Source organism: Rhynchophorus ferrugineus, unplaced genomic scaffold (assembly GCF_030347505.1).
Source record: "Rhynchophorus ferrugineus isolate W39M unplaced genomic scaffold, kcgeb_rfMv2 rfM7, whole genome shotgun sequence".
Taxonomy (NCBI): Eukaryota; Metazoa; Arthropoda; class Insecta; order Coleoptera; family Curculionidae; genus Rhynchophorus; species Rhynchophorus ferrugineus.
In genome coordinates this window covers 25,547,046-25,565,090 of record NW_027472586.1, presented here as the reverse complement: position 1 = coordinate 25,565,090, position 18,045 = coordinate 25,547,046, and the positions used below count along the sequence as shown (strand labels likewise).

Here is an 18,045-nt window from a genome sequence, read left to right as displayed (position 1 = left end):
GTATGTGCTTCTTCCAGGTTAGGCGTCGATCTAAATGCATACCAAGATATTTAACATGCTCTGCTTGGGGGAGTTGACGATGATTGATATTTACTGGTGGACATGTTCTTCTACGCAGGGTAAACGTTACATGCGTGGATTTTGTTTCATTGGCTTTAATACGCCATGTCTTCAACCATAATTGTATTTGCTCCAGGTGGGTTTGTAGGTTTATTGATGCTGTGACTGGATCTTTATGGGATGCTAAGATTGCTGTATCGTCTGCATATGTTGCCACAGTAGTTATTTTTGTGGTGGGCAGATCAGCCGTATACAGAAGATACAGTACTGGACCCAGTACACTACCTTGCGGAACTCCTGAATATATGAGATTTAATTCGGTATGTTCATCACCTTGATTTACAATAAAATGTATGTCAGTGAGATACGATTTTAGTAGCTGATAGTCCGGATGAGGGAGAAGTTTCTTTAGTTTAACCTGCAAGCCCGTATGCCATACTTTGTCAAAAGCCTGAGATATGTCTAGGAAAGCAGCCGAACAATATCTTTTGGCATTTAGGTCAGCGTTTATTTGGTTTACAAGTCTATGCACTTATTCTATAGTCCCATGCTTATTGCGAAAGCCAAACTGATGTTCTGGAATAATTTTTCTTTTTTCTATTATATAGTTTAGTTTTTTTATGTATAATTTCTCGAAAACTTTCGAGATTATTGGTAATAAACTTATAGGTCGGTAGGAGGTCACATCTTCTGGTATTTTTCCTGGTTTAAGTATCATTAATATTTTAGCTACTTTCCAGATACTAGGGAAGTAATTAATTCGTAGCATAGCATTAAATATATATGTTAATAGTTTTATAGCCTTTTCTGATAGTTCTTTTAAAATTTTGCCAGTAATTAAGTCATAACCAGGAGCTTTTTTAATATTAATCTCTCTCATTATTGTATGTTTAACTTTTTTGACCGTTAATTTCTCGTGTGGTAAATCCATTTGAAATGGCGAATCTAGAAAGCTAGTAATTTTATTTTCGTCATCTTTATGTAGCTGAGACTGGAAAGGTTTAAAAACATTTTTTAAGTGTTTTCAGAAAATGTCGGCCTTCGCTTTATTGCTTCTCGCCCAATTATTTTCGCTTGTTTTAACCCACCTAGGTTATGCTGCTGGGATCTCCTAAGCTTTTTTGTTGCTTTCCACAACGAATAGTCTGTAGCCTCAGTTGATGTCAAGTTTTCTAGGTATTCTTGAATGCCTTGGTTTTGTTCAATTTGAATTAGATCTCTCAGCTCTTTTATGGCCCTATTAAATTTTCTTTTATTCTCTTTGTCAGTCCTTTGCTGTTGCCAATTTCGTCGTAACTTTCTTTTTTCTGCTATCTTTTTCTGTATTGTACATGATATATGTGTATTTTTTCTTGGAAATGTTTCACTGTTGGGAGTCGCGGAATATACTGCCTCCTGTATATGTTTTGTAAGATTTATTGCTGCTATTTCTATATCCATTTCAGTTTGTAACGGTAAGTTTAGAGAGATATTTTGGTCTAAGTTTTCTCTAAATGAGGGCCAGTTAGTTCTATTATTGCACAGAGAAGGGGGTTTATCTTTGATGCTAATTTTTGAAGAAATTGTTAGTATTATTGGTGAATGATCAGAAGACAGGTCGAAACATGATTCTGCCTGACACTTTTTTGGATCAATATTTTTTGTAATACAGAAATCTATTGTATCTGGTTTTTTATTTCTGTCTGAAGGCCAATATGTTGGTTCACCAGTAGAGATATGTTGTAAGTTATCTTTCCTTATGGTTTTTAGCAGTTCTCTACCTTTTGAGGTTATTATTCTTGAACCCCACATTAAATGTCTTGCATTATAATCTCCTCCTGCTATAAATCTATTACCTAGCGTACTGAAGAATTCTTGAAATTGTTCTGCCTTGTTGTTATGTTTGGGTGGGCAATAAATCGCAGAAATTGTTAATGGTCCATGGGCTTCCTCTATGGTTATACTGGTGGCTTGCAGGTAGTCTTTGCGGAATTTTTCTTTTTCGAAATGCTTTATATCATCTCGAATTATTATGGCTGTACCTCCATGTGCTTTATCATCAGGGTGATTTGTATGATAAAGCTTATATTTAGGAACTTTCAGATAATTCTTGTTCGTAAAGTGTGTTTCGGAAACCATCATAATGTCAATATTTTGTTCATTTACGAACATTTTTAGTTCCCTGGCGTGTTGTTGGAGCCCATTGGCATTCCAGACGGCGATTTTGTAGCTATTGGTTTCAGGCATTAGGCAAGTTTGCTTACGACGGTAGTGAGTAGACCAAGCATCGTACTCATTTGATCCATTAGTTTGGCCATCATATTTTCTAATCTTGAGATGTTGCTAGTTTTAGTAGGTTGAGATATTGTCTCTCGTTTTTGTGCTGAACCATTTTCAACTATTTGGGCATAAGTTATGTCTGGTTGACTTGTTCTGGTGGGTAGTGGTAGATTGGTGTACTAAAATCTAAAATTAGTAAAATTAGGATTCTTGAGCTATTCCGAATGATTATCTCCAATGTTATTTTAGAAATGAAGTTAGAGAAGCAAAATCTATCCACAGTTGAAAATTCCTATCGAATTAGAATCATCGATCAGCAATAGCTGCATCCTATTGTCACGGTATACGGTGACAGTTCTTTGTAATTAAGGACGAACGATGTAAGTAAATATATAACAAACATAGCGCATATAAGAAAATAGTTGAAACTAGTTTTCGCTAATTAGTAATTTTATCTCAATATTGACATATATGTCTATACCTAAACTTTAAAACCTAAATATATATTACGTTTGTTGAATATACAGTTTGACTAGTATGCTAACGCTTAGGCCTGTGGATATAAGCTTAGGTCTTGGTAAGATGTCCCAAGTTCTAATGTACTATACTATGGATCTAATATACTATAGATTTTATCTTATAATGGAATTGGATTTCTTTGTGCAATCACACAATAACATACCGTAAGTCATCACTGGCTTCAACATTTGTTTATACAGCAGCAATATCTTGGGTAAGTACAGCTATGAAGAAACTAGATACAAAGCTCTGTTCCACTTGAGCTTAGTATCTAGTGCAATGCATTTTTCGAGACCAGCATATCCCTGGTAGGTTATTCATATTTTTAGATGTGAAATTTACGTGAACATATTTCGTGGTAAGTAGTTTTGTTCTCCATTTCCTGGTTGAAGACATCCGTTAGGAATTAATTTGTAGCTATATTAATGTTATTTATTATATCTGGGTAATAAAAGTACTGTTTTAAGTTTAAAGTTCACATTTTGTGATTTTCTCTACCTTCTGGTAAAACCGCAAGGGATATGTTTTAATTCTGAATATGTCATTTATGAAGTTATCATTTGCATTTGCTTCCACAAGATAGCGTCTTAGGACCTCTTCTGTATCTGCTCTACACTGCTGATGCCAACAACAAAAGAAACACTACTTGGAACCTTTGCTGATGACACAATTATTATGGCAAAAGATATATCTCTGCTTAGGGCAATAAAAAAGTGCAAATGGCTGTCAAAAAAATCTACAAATGGGCGAAAGATTGGAAAATTTAACGTTAATTTTGCATTGCGGCGAAATTATAATAACTTAATTATATCATTCAATGGATGCCCCATTACTGAAGCAGAATCAGTTAAATAGCTTGGAATCCATCTTGACCATCTTAGATTAAATTGGAAATATCACGTTAGACAAAAAGCAAAACACATTAGAACCAAAATAAAACAACTGTGCTGGTTAGTCGGAAGTTACTTTGAACTTAATCTGAAATCAAAGAGGTTGATCTATAATACAGTTATAAAGCCAATTTGGAGCTAAAGGGTGCAAATATGGAGTTGCACTAAATATTCAAATCAACTATTCATACAGCGCTATCAAAAAAAGGTTCTTCGATTGATTACCAATGCCTATCGCTACGTAACCAACGAAGAACTGCACGATGACCTGGAAATCAAATAGATTTGCGAAGTTATCCAAGATTTCGCCTTAAAATACGAAAGAAGATTACTAAATTATACTAACGTGAAAGCAATACAGCTGCTGGACAGCGCCCAGCATGTTAGGAGATTGAAGCGAACAAAACCATACGAACTTATACAAAGTGTATACCTTTAGTGTAAACTATAGCTATAAGTTATTATAATTTAATAATTGAGGAATACATATTGTTGTATTTTCTTGCACTCGTCTTGTTTGTGAATTACTCCAAGTACATAGGAAAAGTAGTAATAAATTAATTGTAAATTAAGATTGTACTAAGGATACCTAATAAAGATGTTATACAAAAGAAAATTGCATTTGCTAGCAATTTGTATGAGGTGTAGTATAAGAAGTATACTAGCTGCAATCCGTTCAGTAAAACAGTGAACTCACGTCATCTGAATTGATGACTTCAAAACATCGCAATGTTGCCGCATCAACTCTGAATATTAGTTCATTTTGGCTTTGACGCAACGAAGTTCTAATCTACATAAAATAATTAAACAAAATACTGTTATCAAATATATTTTATTTTAAGATATTAGTATACCTAATACATATATTATCGAAGGACTTAAAACTGCAATTAATTATACGGTTATGTATAATTAAGTTTGTAGGTTAGAGTTGTGTTTTATTATATTTACATTTAACTATTTCCACACCACCTAGGAGTTAAAGCTCTGGGCAGGTTTTTTTTGTGTAATGGAATCCCCTGCAGGCCTAATCCACTTAATTAACAATTGTATATCCGAGTAATATATTTTAATTTCATTTGAGAGCATATTTAACTTTTACGCTTAATTCTTGTTTCCTTCAGTACAGTGTTTTCTTGTAAAGTCATGTTTGATACCACTGTACTTCTCCTTAATTTGTTGTGTTACTACCTGTATACTCCTTTTCTGATAAAACTAGATATAATCATTGCATTCTCCCTAAAGCACTTGCCATATTTGCAAAACAGTTAGTATTTCTTGTCTCCTCACACATTTTAAGCAAATGCTCATACATATTCTGAATAATTAAACATATTTGTGCACATACATATTTCACACTCTACAGTAAGACTTGCTACTTATAAGTTATGTACACTCACCTTTAGTTGTTTCTACTCTCATCACGTTGTCTTGGAAATTGTCAGCATTGAATCATAATCCCATATTTAAAAAGTTTCATTCAAGTGAATAACTAACTGTTAATTTTCAATCTACCTAATATTTGTTCGCAATTTCATCATTTGTCAACTTCGTCTTCAATGTTTTTGATCGAGTTCATCCAAACCGAAAAACAAACATCTGCAATGAATTATTAATACATTTTATTACCATTATTAATAAAACTTCCTCAGTTCTAATTCCAAAGTTTACCTTTTTCTATTAACTTTTGTTGTCTAAACAATATTTTCTTGCCATCTGTTTAGATGATATATATTTGGATATTATATATTTATATCAATTGAAATAACAATTCTTCCTTGATTTTATTATATGCTTTTAAAAATAGTATTGTTCTAAAAGCGATGTCTAATATTTGCATTAGACCACTTCGTGGGTTATCTTTAGACCATATAAATCCTATATTCTCAAAAGTGTATGAAGGGATGTTCTACGTACCTTAAATAGCTACATGTATCTAGGCTTTCTATGCATAATTTCCGGACTAACAGTTTCTTCTGAAATAATTGTGTTAATTTTTGTTTATATTGAAAAACTACTCACGGTTTTAATCATTTCATATATTTGATCTCTGATAGAGCTAACATCAAACTGATCTTGAATCGTCACCCCATTCATATAAGGATGGTTTCTTTTCGGTGAATCCAAGATTATATTTTAATTGTTTGAGATTTTTCAGTGACCGTGTTACCAATATTCAGTGCAGCTGCAACACGGTAGAAAATTTCCAACAAAAGCCGCAGCAACTTAATATATAACCGTATAATTATTTAACTCTCTAATGAATATTGCTGACAAGACGGGGCCTTCATTATCCCGTTTCTCTTCAGTAACTGACTAGAGACGCAATCTGTTCTGTCCGACTTCGGCATTTTCAAACAGAGGAATAGTCAGCAGCGATTTGCAATTTACCAAAACAATTCTTTAAAACAGCGTTTGCTTGTGTATAATCTGTAGTTATTATAATTAATATTTTGAAGAATATTGCAGACGTTTGACAACCGGATGACTTTTGCAGGTTGATTCTGTTACACGTTCGAACGTATCAGACAGCATGTAAAATGAGAGGGAAAATATTGTCTGATTCTAAAACGAATATACAAATTGCGGCCGACGATACATTAAACATCTTGATACCGTGAGTTCACTGTTATATTAAATAGACTAAATAGACTATATATATATATATATATATATATATATATATATATATATATATATATATTATTAGCTAGATTTATGTGTAATTTTTATACACGAAACAATACAAAGACCACCATGGCACAGGCGACCTTAAAGGTGACGTCGAAACCAAACTATATATATCATCCCGGTCATAAATGAAATCAAATATGGGTTCCGTCACGCATCGCCATAACAAACAAACAAAATATCGAAATAAAAATTCAAATACCGACCTGATTCCTTTTATATTCGAGCACGGACACCTCGAAGAGTTGCGCGTTCTGAATACCGATGCCGCAGAACGTCAAGTATCGCTGGAAGACTTCGACGTCGCGATTGGAGAACTCGGTGGAGTCGTCGGTCTTGTTGATGATCTGGGCGACGCCGATCACATCGCCCTCGTAATTGCAGATGGGCATGCAGAGGATCAGGTCGGTCTTGTAGCCCGTACGCAGATCGATTTCGTTGTTGAATCGAGGATCCTGTAACAAAATGTACATTTAGTTTTAAGCATAAAGAGGGTTGGAGCTAAGAATACGGTTTAGTACATTAAACATATTCAAAAATTAAAAGGCACTATCCGGTTAACTTTAACTAATTTATCATCTTCTTAATAGTAACTAATTCTAATCATGTTAAGTTAATTATAAAGTGATAAATGGTAGAGAGTAGTTATTTGGGGACTACCGTCAACAACAAGTCAGAATGATAGACACGAAGTAGAGGCTTACGGGTATGAAATCGTGACGGTTACGTTTATAGTGAAAAGAGCGATAAACTCAAATGGCGTAAAATTATTAAGGTCCTTCCGCTGTTTTACGTAAAATTTTGACATAAAATGCCTAATAGATTGTAAAATAAAAGTAAAACCATAGAAGAAAAATTATAGTATTCCCCAATGCACAAATTGCCAACAGCTTGGGCATACAAAAAATTCTGCAGTAGAGAACCTTGATGTGTGACGCGTGTTGGTAAATATTAAACTAATCAATGCAGGAAGTAACGTAATAGCTTAGAAACATGTGCATTATAAAACGAAAAATTACACCCTGTCAGTTATAAAGGGTGTGTAGTGTACCAGAGGAAAATAAAAGAACATCAGCCAAATAAAATTACAGCTGTACAACGATTTCAAATTCGAAGGCAACTCGACAAAATAAAATAAATACTATTGAAACAGCAAAAATATATGCGACAAAAATCTAAAGATAAACAGATTAAAGTAATACAATATTTTTAGCAAAAAAAAAACTGAACAGACTTCAAAAAATAAATAACTCACTAAAAATTAAAAAATAATCCAACTTAGAATTTTAACAGAAAAAAACATTTCAAAATAAATATGTACATAATAATCGTTGTAATAACTAAATAAAAATAAACAAAAACCTTATTTAACTAATTATATATATTTATTACATATACATTATCATCGACATTATACATTATATCCGAGTATTGACCGAGGCGGACCTCGATTGCGGCCTCTCGATAGAATACATTTGCTATAGAATAGATAGTGAAGTGTTGTACGGAGCAAAAATGGAAGGATCGAGTTCCACACCCAAAAATGAGATCATTCGAGACAGGACCAAAGTCAGTGCTCATAGAAGGTTACTGAAATCAGAGAGTCTCAGAGATGGCAACCACCCGGATAGCGGCGATAACAAACGAGTCAAAATCAAAGCTTTTAGACGATTGCAGCAGCCAGGAGCATTAACAGACATGAAGAAACATGCCTCTATTTGCATTGGCGAATTTTCAGAAGATGAAATTAGCCTTGACGATGTTACTTTATTTGGATCGTGGTCGGGATCATCTGTAAGCAATTTTCCATCAGAAGAGGAAGATGTGTGTTTTTCTGAATGCGGGGAAACATATATAGGTGTTGCATATACCGATTCCGAAAGTGATGCTGATGACTCTTATAACAGCAGTGATAAACATGACCATCGATGTGCCGATTTAGATAGTGTGCAATACCTAACAATGGACGAAGAAGAGATCTTGGCGTATCAATTTAAAACTAAATGTACTATTTAGCACTTTACCATACACTACTAATGTTGTATATTTTTATCGAATTTCAATTGAACTAAATATTTGTATATATGTATAATTAACTAATAAATATAAAAATTATTAAGTATAACACTTCTCTTTTGTTGAAACTTCTTAAATTAGGTAAATAGAACTTAATCGTCCTTAACCCTAGCATAGAGTAGGCCATAGATTCTATCTTTCGGTAAATTAATCAAATTGTCGAGAATCAAATGAAAATTTATCAAATATTGAATAGCTTTACCGGATATCAGATTATTCTACATACAATTTATTTTTTTACCAATGCATATTGTGCTATTTCCCAGATAATTATCAATTTTAATATCAATATATTAATTAAGTAAATATGTTATACACGACTATATCGTATGACATTCAATTTGACTGTATCATTCGACTGAAAATAACTTTTCATAATAAAATAATGGGAGCCGCCTGATTTGACAGTCGATTAGGGAGGAAATTATTAACGTATAAATATTGCGGCTTTCTAAGGAATAAACTGCATCTTAGAACCAAACATTTGGCTACCTGGACAAATACAAAAAAAGTGTTTTATTACTGTCATTATTATTTTATTACCCCAATATAATTGGGGGCGCAGTCACCGTATTTGTTTATATATATATTACTCTCAAATACCTGAATTTCTTCATTGTGTATTTGTGAGAGTATCAGTGTACAGGCTACTTTGCTATATTATCACCATGAATTCAAATGTGTTGTTGGCTGAACTGTTTGAAATGTATAAAAAGCTGGTGAAAAACAATCCCTTGATGAGCCACGCAAACCGTCTTAAAGCTATTGAGAACAAATTGAAGCACTACCATGTAGATCTATATGATGTAGAGTGTGATTACCTACTGCATCAGATAGAAGAGCAAAATTCTGAAATGCGCCAGAGCAAGAAGAAACTACGTTTCACTGAAGACATTCCAACAGGATGCGAATGGGCGGACCTCGATTGTGGCCTCTCGATAGAATACATTTGCTATAGAATAGATAGTGAAGTGTTGTACGGAGCAAAAATGGAAGGATCGAGTTCCACACCCAAAAATGAGATCATTCGAGACAGGACCAAAGTCAGTGCTCATAGAAGGTTACTGAAATCAGAGAGTCTCAGAGATGGCAACCACCCGGATAGCGGCGATAACAAACGAGTCAAAATGAAAGCTTTTAGACGATTGCAGCAGCCAGGAGCATTAACAGACATGAAGAAACATGCCTCTATTTGCATTGGCGAATTTTCAGAAGATGAAATTAGCCTTGACGATGTTACTTTATTTGGATCGTGGTCGGGATCATCTGTAAGCAATTTTCCATCAGAAGAGGAAGATGTGTGTTTTTCTGAATGCGGGAAAACATATATAGGTGTTGCATATACCGATTCCGAAAGTGATGCTGATGACTCTTATAACAGCAGTGATAAACATGACAATCGATGTGACGATTTAGATAGTGTGCAATACCTAACAATGGACGAAGAAGAGATCTTGGCGTATCAATTTAAAACTAAATGTACTATTTAGCACTTTACCATACACTACTAATGTTGTATATTTTTATCGAATTTCAATTGAACTAAATATTTGTATATATATATATATAATTAACTTATAAATATAAAAATTATTAAGTATAACACTTCTCTTTTGTTGAAACTTCTTAAATTAGGTAAATAGAACTTAATCGTCCTTAACCCTAGCATAGAGTAGGCCATAGATTCTCTCTTTCGGTAAATTAATCATATTGTCGAAAATCAATTGAAAATTTATCAAGAATTGAATAGCTTTACCGGATATTAGATTATTCTACATAGAATTTATTTTTTCACCAATGCATATTGTGCTATTTCCCAGATAATTATCAATTTTAATATCAATATATTAATTAAGTAAATATGTTATACACGACTATATCGTATGACATTCAATTTGACTGTATCATTCGACTGAAAATAACTTTTCATAATAAAATAATGGGAGCCGCCTGATTTGACAGTCGATTAGGGAGGAAATTATTAACGTATAAATATTGCGGCTTTCTAAGGAATAAACTGCATCTTAGAACCAAACATTTGGCTACCTGGACAAATACAAAAAAAGTGTTTTATTACTGTCATTATTATTTTATTGCCCCAATATAATTGGGGGCGCAGTCACCGTATTTGTTTATATATATATTACTCTCAAATACCTGAATTTCTTCATTGTGTATTTGTGCGAGTATCAGTGTACAGGCTACTTTGCTATATTATCACCATGAATTCAAATGTGTTGTTGGCTGAACTGTTTGAAATGTATAAAAAGCTGGTGAAATACAATCCCTTGATGAGCCACGCAAACCGTCTTAAAGCTATTGAGAACAAATTGAAGCACTACCATGTAGATCTATATGATGTAGAGTGTGATTACTTACTGCATCAGATGGAAGAGCAAAATTCTGAAATGCGCCAGAGCAAGAAGAAGCTACGTTTCACTGAAGACATTCCAACTGGATGCGAATGGGCGGACCTCGATTGCGGCCTCTCGATAGAATACATTTGCTATAGAACAGATAGTGAAGTGTTGTACGGAGCAAAAATGGAAGGATCGAGTTCCACACCCAAAAATGAGATCATTCGAGACAGGACCAAAGTCAGTGCTCATAGAAGGTTACTGAAATCAGAGAGTCTCAGAGATGGCAACCACCCGGATAGCGGCGATAACAAACGAGTCAAAATGAAAGCTTTTAGACGATTGCAGCAGCCAGGAGCATTAACAGACATGAAGAAACATGCCTCTATTTGCATTGGCGAATTTTCAGAAGATGAAATTAGCCTTGACGATGTTACTTTATTTGGATCGTGGTCGGGATCATATGTAAGCAATTTTCCATCAGAAGAGGAAGATGTGTGTTTTTCTGAATGCGGGGAAACATATATAGGTGTTGCATATACCGATTCCGAAAGTGATGCCTTATAACAGCAGTGATAAACATGACAATCGATGTGACGATTTAGATAGTGTGCAATACCTAACAATGGACGAAGAAGAGATCTTGGCGTATCAATTTAAAACTAAATGTACTATTTAGCACTTTACCATACACTACTAATGTTGTATATTTTTATCGAATTTCAATTGAACTAAATATTTGTATATATATATAATTAACTTATAAATATAAAAATTATTAAGTATAACACTTCTCTTTTGTTGAAATTTTTAAATTAGGTAAATAGAACTTAATCGTCCTTAACGCTAGCATAGAGTAGGCCATAGATTCTTTCTTTCGGTAAATTAATCATATTGTCGAAAATCAATTGAAAATTTATCAAGAATTGAATAGCTTTACCGGATATTAGATTATTCTACATAGAATTTATTTTTTCACCAATGCATATTGTGCTATTTCCCAGATAATTATCAATTTTAATATCAATATATTAATTAAGTAAATATGTTATACACGACTATATCGTATGACATTCAATTTGACTGTATCATTCGACTGAAAATAACTTTTCATGATAAAATAATGGGAGCCGCCTGATTTGACAGTCGATTAGGGAGGAGATTATTAACGTATAAATATTGCGGCTTTCTAAGGAATAAACTGCATCTTAGAACCAAACATTTGGCTACGTGGACAAATACAAAAAAAGTGTTTTATTACTGTCATTATTATTTTATTGCCCCAATATAATAGGGGGCGCAGTCACCGTATTTGTTTATATATATATTACTCTCAAATACCTGAATTTCTTCATTGTGTATTTGTGCGAGTATCAGTGTACAGGCTACTTTGCTATATTATCACCATGAATTCAAATGTGTTGTTGGCTGAACTGTTTGAAATGTATAAAAAGCTGGTGAAAAACAATCCCTTGATGAGCCACGCAAACCGTCTTAAAGCTATTGAGAACAAATTGAAGCACTACCATGTAGATCTATATGATGTAGAGTGTGATTACTTACTGCATCAGATGGAAGAGCAAAATTCTGAAATGCGCCAGAGCAAGAAGAAGCTACGTTTCACTGAAGACATTCCAACTGGATGCGAATGGGCGGACCTCGATTGCGGCCTCTCGATAGAATACATTTGCTATAGAATAGATAGTGAAGTGTTGTACGGAGCAAAAATGGAAGGATCGAGTTCCACACCCAAAAATGAGATCATTCGAGACAGGACCAAAGTCAGTGCTCATAGAAGGTTACTGAAATCAGAGAGTCTCAGAGATGGCAACCACCCGGATAGCGGCGATAACAAACGAGTCAAAATCAAAGCTTTTAGACGATTGCAGCAGCCAGGAGCATTAACAGACATGAAGAAACATGCCTCTATTTGCATTGGCGAATTTTCAGAAGATGAAATTAGCCTTGACGATGTTACTTTATTTGGATCGTGGTCGGGATCATCTGTAAGCAATTTTCCATCAGAAGAGGAAGATGTGTGTTTTTCTGAATGCGGGGAAACATATATAGGTGTTGCATATACCGATTCCGAAAGTGAAGCTGATGACTTTTATAACAGCAGTGATAAACATGACCATCAATGTGACGATTTAGATAGTGTGCAATACCTAACAATGGACGAAGAAGAGATCTTGGCGTATCAATTTAAAACTAAATGTACTATTTAGCACTTTACCATACACTACAAATGTTGTTTATTTTTATCGAATTTCAATTGAACTAAATATATGTATATATATATAATTAACTTATAAATATAAAAATTATTAAGTATAACACTTCTCTTTTGTTGAAACTTCTTAAATTAGATAAATAGAACTTAATCGTCCTTAACCCTAGCATAGAGTAGGCCATAGATTCTCTCTTTCGGTAAATTAATCATATTGTCGAAAATCAATTGAAAATTTATCAAGAATTGAATAGCTTTACCGGATATCAGATTATTCTACATACAATTTATTTTTTTACTAATGCATATTCTGCTATTTCCCAGATAATTATCGATTTTAATATCAATATATTAATTAAGTAAATATGTTATACACGACTATATCGTATGACATTCAATTTGACTGTATCATTCGACTGAAAATAACTTTTCATAATAAAATAATGGGAGCCGCCTGATTTGACAGTCGATTAGGGAGGAAATTATTAACGTATAAATATTGCGGCTTTCTAAGGAATAAACTGCATCTTAGAACCATATATTTGGCTACCTGGACAAATACAAAAAAAGTGTTTTATTACAGTCATTATTATTTTATTGTCCCAATATAATTGGGGGCGCAGTCACCATATTTGTTTATATATATATTACTCTCAAATACCTGAATTTCTTCATTGTGTATTTGTGAGAGTATCAGTGTACAGGCTACTTTGCTATATTATCACCATGAATTCAAATGTGTTGTTGGCTGAACTGTTTGAAATGTATAAAAAGCTGGTGAAAAACAATCCCTTGATGAGCCACGCAAACCGTCTTAAAGCTATTGAGAACAAATTGAAGCACTACCATGTAGATCTATATGATGTAGAGTGTGATTACTTACTGCATCAGATGGAAGAGCAAAATTCTGAAATGCGCCAGAGCAAGAAGAGGCTACGTTTCACTGAAGACATTCCAACTGGATGCGAATGGGCGGACCTCGATTGCGGCCTCTCGATAGAATACATTTGCTACAGAATAGATAGTGAAGTGTTGTACGGAGCAAAAATGGAAGGATCGAGTTCCACACCCAAAAATGAGATCATTCGAGACAGGACCAAAGTCAGTGCTCATAGAAGGTTACTGAAATCAGAGAGTCTCAGAGATGGCAACCACCCGGATAGCGGCGATAACAAACGAGTCAAAATGAAAGCTTTTAGACGATTGCAGCAGCCAGGAGCATTAACAGACATGAAGAAACATGCCTCTATTTGCATTGGCGAATTTTCAGAAGATGAAATTAGCCTTGACGATGTTACTTTATTTGGATCGTGGTCGGGATCATCTGTAAGCAATTTTCCATCAGAAGAGGAAGATGTGTGTTTTTCTGAATGCGGGGAAACATATATAGGTGTTGCATATACCGATTCCGAAAGTGATGCTGATGACTCTTATAACAGCAGTGATAAACATGACAATCGATGTGACGATTTAGATAGTGTGCAATACCTAACAATGGACGAAGAAGAGATCTTGGCGTATCAATTTAAAACTAAATGTACTATTTAGCACTTTACCATACACTACTAATGTTGTATATTTTTATCGAATTTCAATTGAACTAAATATTTGTATATATATATATATATAATTAACTTATAAATATAAAAATTATTAAGTATAACACTTCTCTTTTGTTGAAACTTCTTAAATTAGGTAAATAGAACTTAATCGTCCTTAACCCTAGCATAGAGTAGGCCATAGATTCTCTCTTTCGGTAAATTAATCATATTGTCGAAAATCAATTGAAAATTTATCAAGAATTGAATAGCTTTACCGGATATTAGATTATTCTACATAGAATTTATTTTTTCACCAATGCATATTGTGCTATTTCCCAGATAATTATCAATTTTAATATCAATATATTAATTAAGTAAATATGTTATACACGACTATATCGTATGACATTCAATTTGACTGTATCATTCGACTGAAAATAACTTTTCATAATAAAATAATGGGAGCCGCCTGATTTGACAGTCGATTAGGGAGGAAATTATTAACGTATAATATTGCGGCTTTCTAAGGAATAAACTGCATCTTAGAACCATATATTTGGCTACCTGGAAAAATACAAAAAAAGTGTTTTATTACAGTCATTATTATTTTATTGCCCCAATATAATTGGGGGCGCAGTCACCGTATTTGTTTATATATATATTACTCTCAAATACCTGAATTTCTTCATTGTGTATTTGTGGGAGTATCAGTGTACAGGCTACTTTGCTATATTATCACCATGAATTCAAATGTGTTGTTGGCTGAACTGTTTGAAATGTATAAAAAGCTGGTGAAAAACAATCCCTTGATGAGCCACGCAAACCGTCTTAAAGCTATTGAGAACAAATTGAAACACTACCATGTAGATCTATATGATGTAGAGTGTGATTACTTACTGCATCAGATGGAAGAGCAAAATTCTGAAATGCGCCAGAGCAAGAAGTAGCTACGTTTCACTGAAGACATTCCAACTGGATGCGAATGGGCGGACCTCGATTGCGGCCTCTCGATAGAATACATTTGCTATAGAATAGATAGTGAAGTGTTGTACGGAGCAAAAATGGAAGGATCGAGTTCCACACCCAAAAATGAGATCATTCGAGACAGGACCAAAGTCAGTGCTCATAGAAGGTTACTGAAATCAGAGAGTCTCAGAGATGGCAACCACCCGGATAGCGGCGATAACAAACGAGTCAAAATGAAAGCTTTTAGACGATTGCAGCAGCCAGGAGCATTAACAGACATGAAGAAACATGCCTCTATTTGCATTGGCGAATTTTCAGAAGATGAAATTAGCCTTGACGATGTTACTTTATTTGGATCGTGGTCGGGATCATCTGTAAGCAATTTTCCATCAGAAGAGGAAGATGTGTGTTTTTCTGAATGCGGGGAAACATATATAGGTGTTGCATATACCGATTCCGAAAGTGATGCTGATGACTCTTATAACAGCAGTGATAAACATGACAATCGATGTGACGATTTAGATAGTGTGCAATACCTAACAATGTACGAAGAAGAGATCTTGGCGTATCAATTTAAAACTAAATGTACTATTTAGCACTCTACCATACACTACTAACGTTGTATATTTTTATGGAATTTCAATTGAACTAAATATTTGTATATATGTATAATTAACTAATAAATATAAAAATTATTAAGTATAACACTTCTCTTTTGTTGAAACTTCTTAAATTAGGTAAATAGAACTTAATCGTCCTTAACGCTAGCATAGAGTAGGCCATAGATTCTCTCTTTCGGTAAATTAATCATATTGTCGAAAATCAATTGAAAATTTATCAAGAATTGAATAGCTTTACCGGATATTAGATTATTCTATATAGATTTTATTTTTTCACCAATGCATATTGTGCTATTTCCCAGATAATTATCAATTTTAATATCAATATATTAATTAAGTAAATATGTTATACACGACTATATCGTATGACATTCAATTTGACTGTATCATTCGACTGAAAATAACTTTTCATGATAAAATAATGGGAGCCGCCTGATTTGACAGTCGATTAGGGAGGAGATTATTAACGTATAAATATTGCGGCTTTCTAAGGAATAAACTGCATCTTAGAACCAAACATTTGACTACCTGGACAAATACAAAAAAAGTGTTTTATTACTGTCATTATTATTTTATTGCCCCAATATAATAGGGGGCGCAGTCACCGTATTTGTTTATATATATATTACTCTCAAATACCTGAATTTCTTCATTGTGTATTTGTGCGAGTATCAGTGTACAGGCTACTTTGCTATATTATCACCATGAATTCAAATGTGTTGTTGGCTGAACTGTTTGAAATGTATAAAAAGCTGGTGAAAAACAATCCCTTGATGAGCCACGCAAACCGTCTTAAAGCTATTGAGAACAAATTGAAGCACTACCATGTAGATCTATATGATGTAGAGTGTGATTACTTACTGCATCAGATGGAAGAGCAAAATTCTGAAATGCGCCAGAGCAAGAAGAAGCTACGTTTCACTGAAGACATTCCAACTGGATGCGAATGGGCGGACCTCGATTGCGGCCTCTCGATAGAATACATTTGCTATAGAATAGATAGTGAAGTGTTGTACGGAGCAAAAATGGAAGGATCGAGTTCCACACCCAAAAATGAGATCATTCGAGACAGGACCAAAGTCAGTGCTCATAGAAGGTTACTGAAATCAGAGAGTCTCAGAGATGGCAACCACCCGGATAGCGGCGATAACAAACGAGTCAAAATGAAAGCTTTTAGACGATTGCAGCAGCCAGGAGCATTAACAGACATGAAGAAACATGCCTCTATTTGCATTGGCGAATTTTCAGAAGATGAAATTAGCCTTGACGATGTTACTTTATTTGGATCGTGGTCGGGATCATCTGTAAGCAATTTTCCATCAGAAGAGGAAGATGTGTGTTTTTCTGAATGCGGGGAAACATATATAGGTGTTGCATATACCGATTCCGAAAGTGAAGCTGATGACTTTTATAACAGCAGTGATAAACATGACCATCGATGTGACGATTTAGATAGTGTGCAATACCTAACAATGGACGAAGAAGAGATCTTGGCGTATCAATTTAAAACTAAATGTACTATTTAGCACTTTACCATACACTACAAATGTTGTATATTTTTATCGAATTTCAATTGAACTAAATATTTGTATATATATATATATAATTAACTTATAAATATAAAAATTATTAAGTATAACACTTCTCTTTTGTTGAAACTTCTTAAATTAGGTAAATAGAACTTAATCGTCCTTATCCCTAGCATAGATTAGGCCATAGATTCTCTCATTCGGTAAATTAATCATATTGTCGAAAATCAATTGAAAATTTATCAAGAATTGAATAGCTTTACCGGATATTAGATTATTCTACATAGAATTTATTTTTTCACCAATG

At 33.9% G+C, this 18,045-nt stretch overlaps 1 protein-coding gene across 1 annotated transcript in view; it reads right to left on the bottom strand.

The window, feature by feature from the left end:
• The window catches only part of Pde6 (Phosphodiesterase 6), a 221,019-nt gene that overhangs the window by 112,841 nt on the left and 90,133 nt on the right, over positions 1–18,045 (bottom strand). Inside the window, exon 3 of the mRNA XM_076409732.1 lies at positions 6,626–6,874. Within this exon, the coding sequence (XP_076265847.1) occupies positions 6,626–6,874 (249 nt within the window). The remainder of the gene's footprint in view (positions 1–6,625; positions 6,875–18,045) is intronic.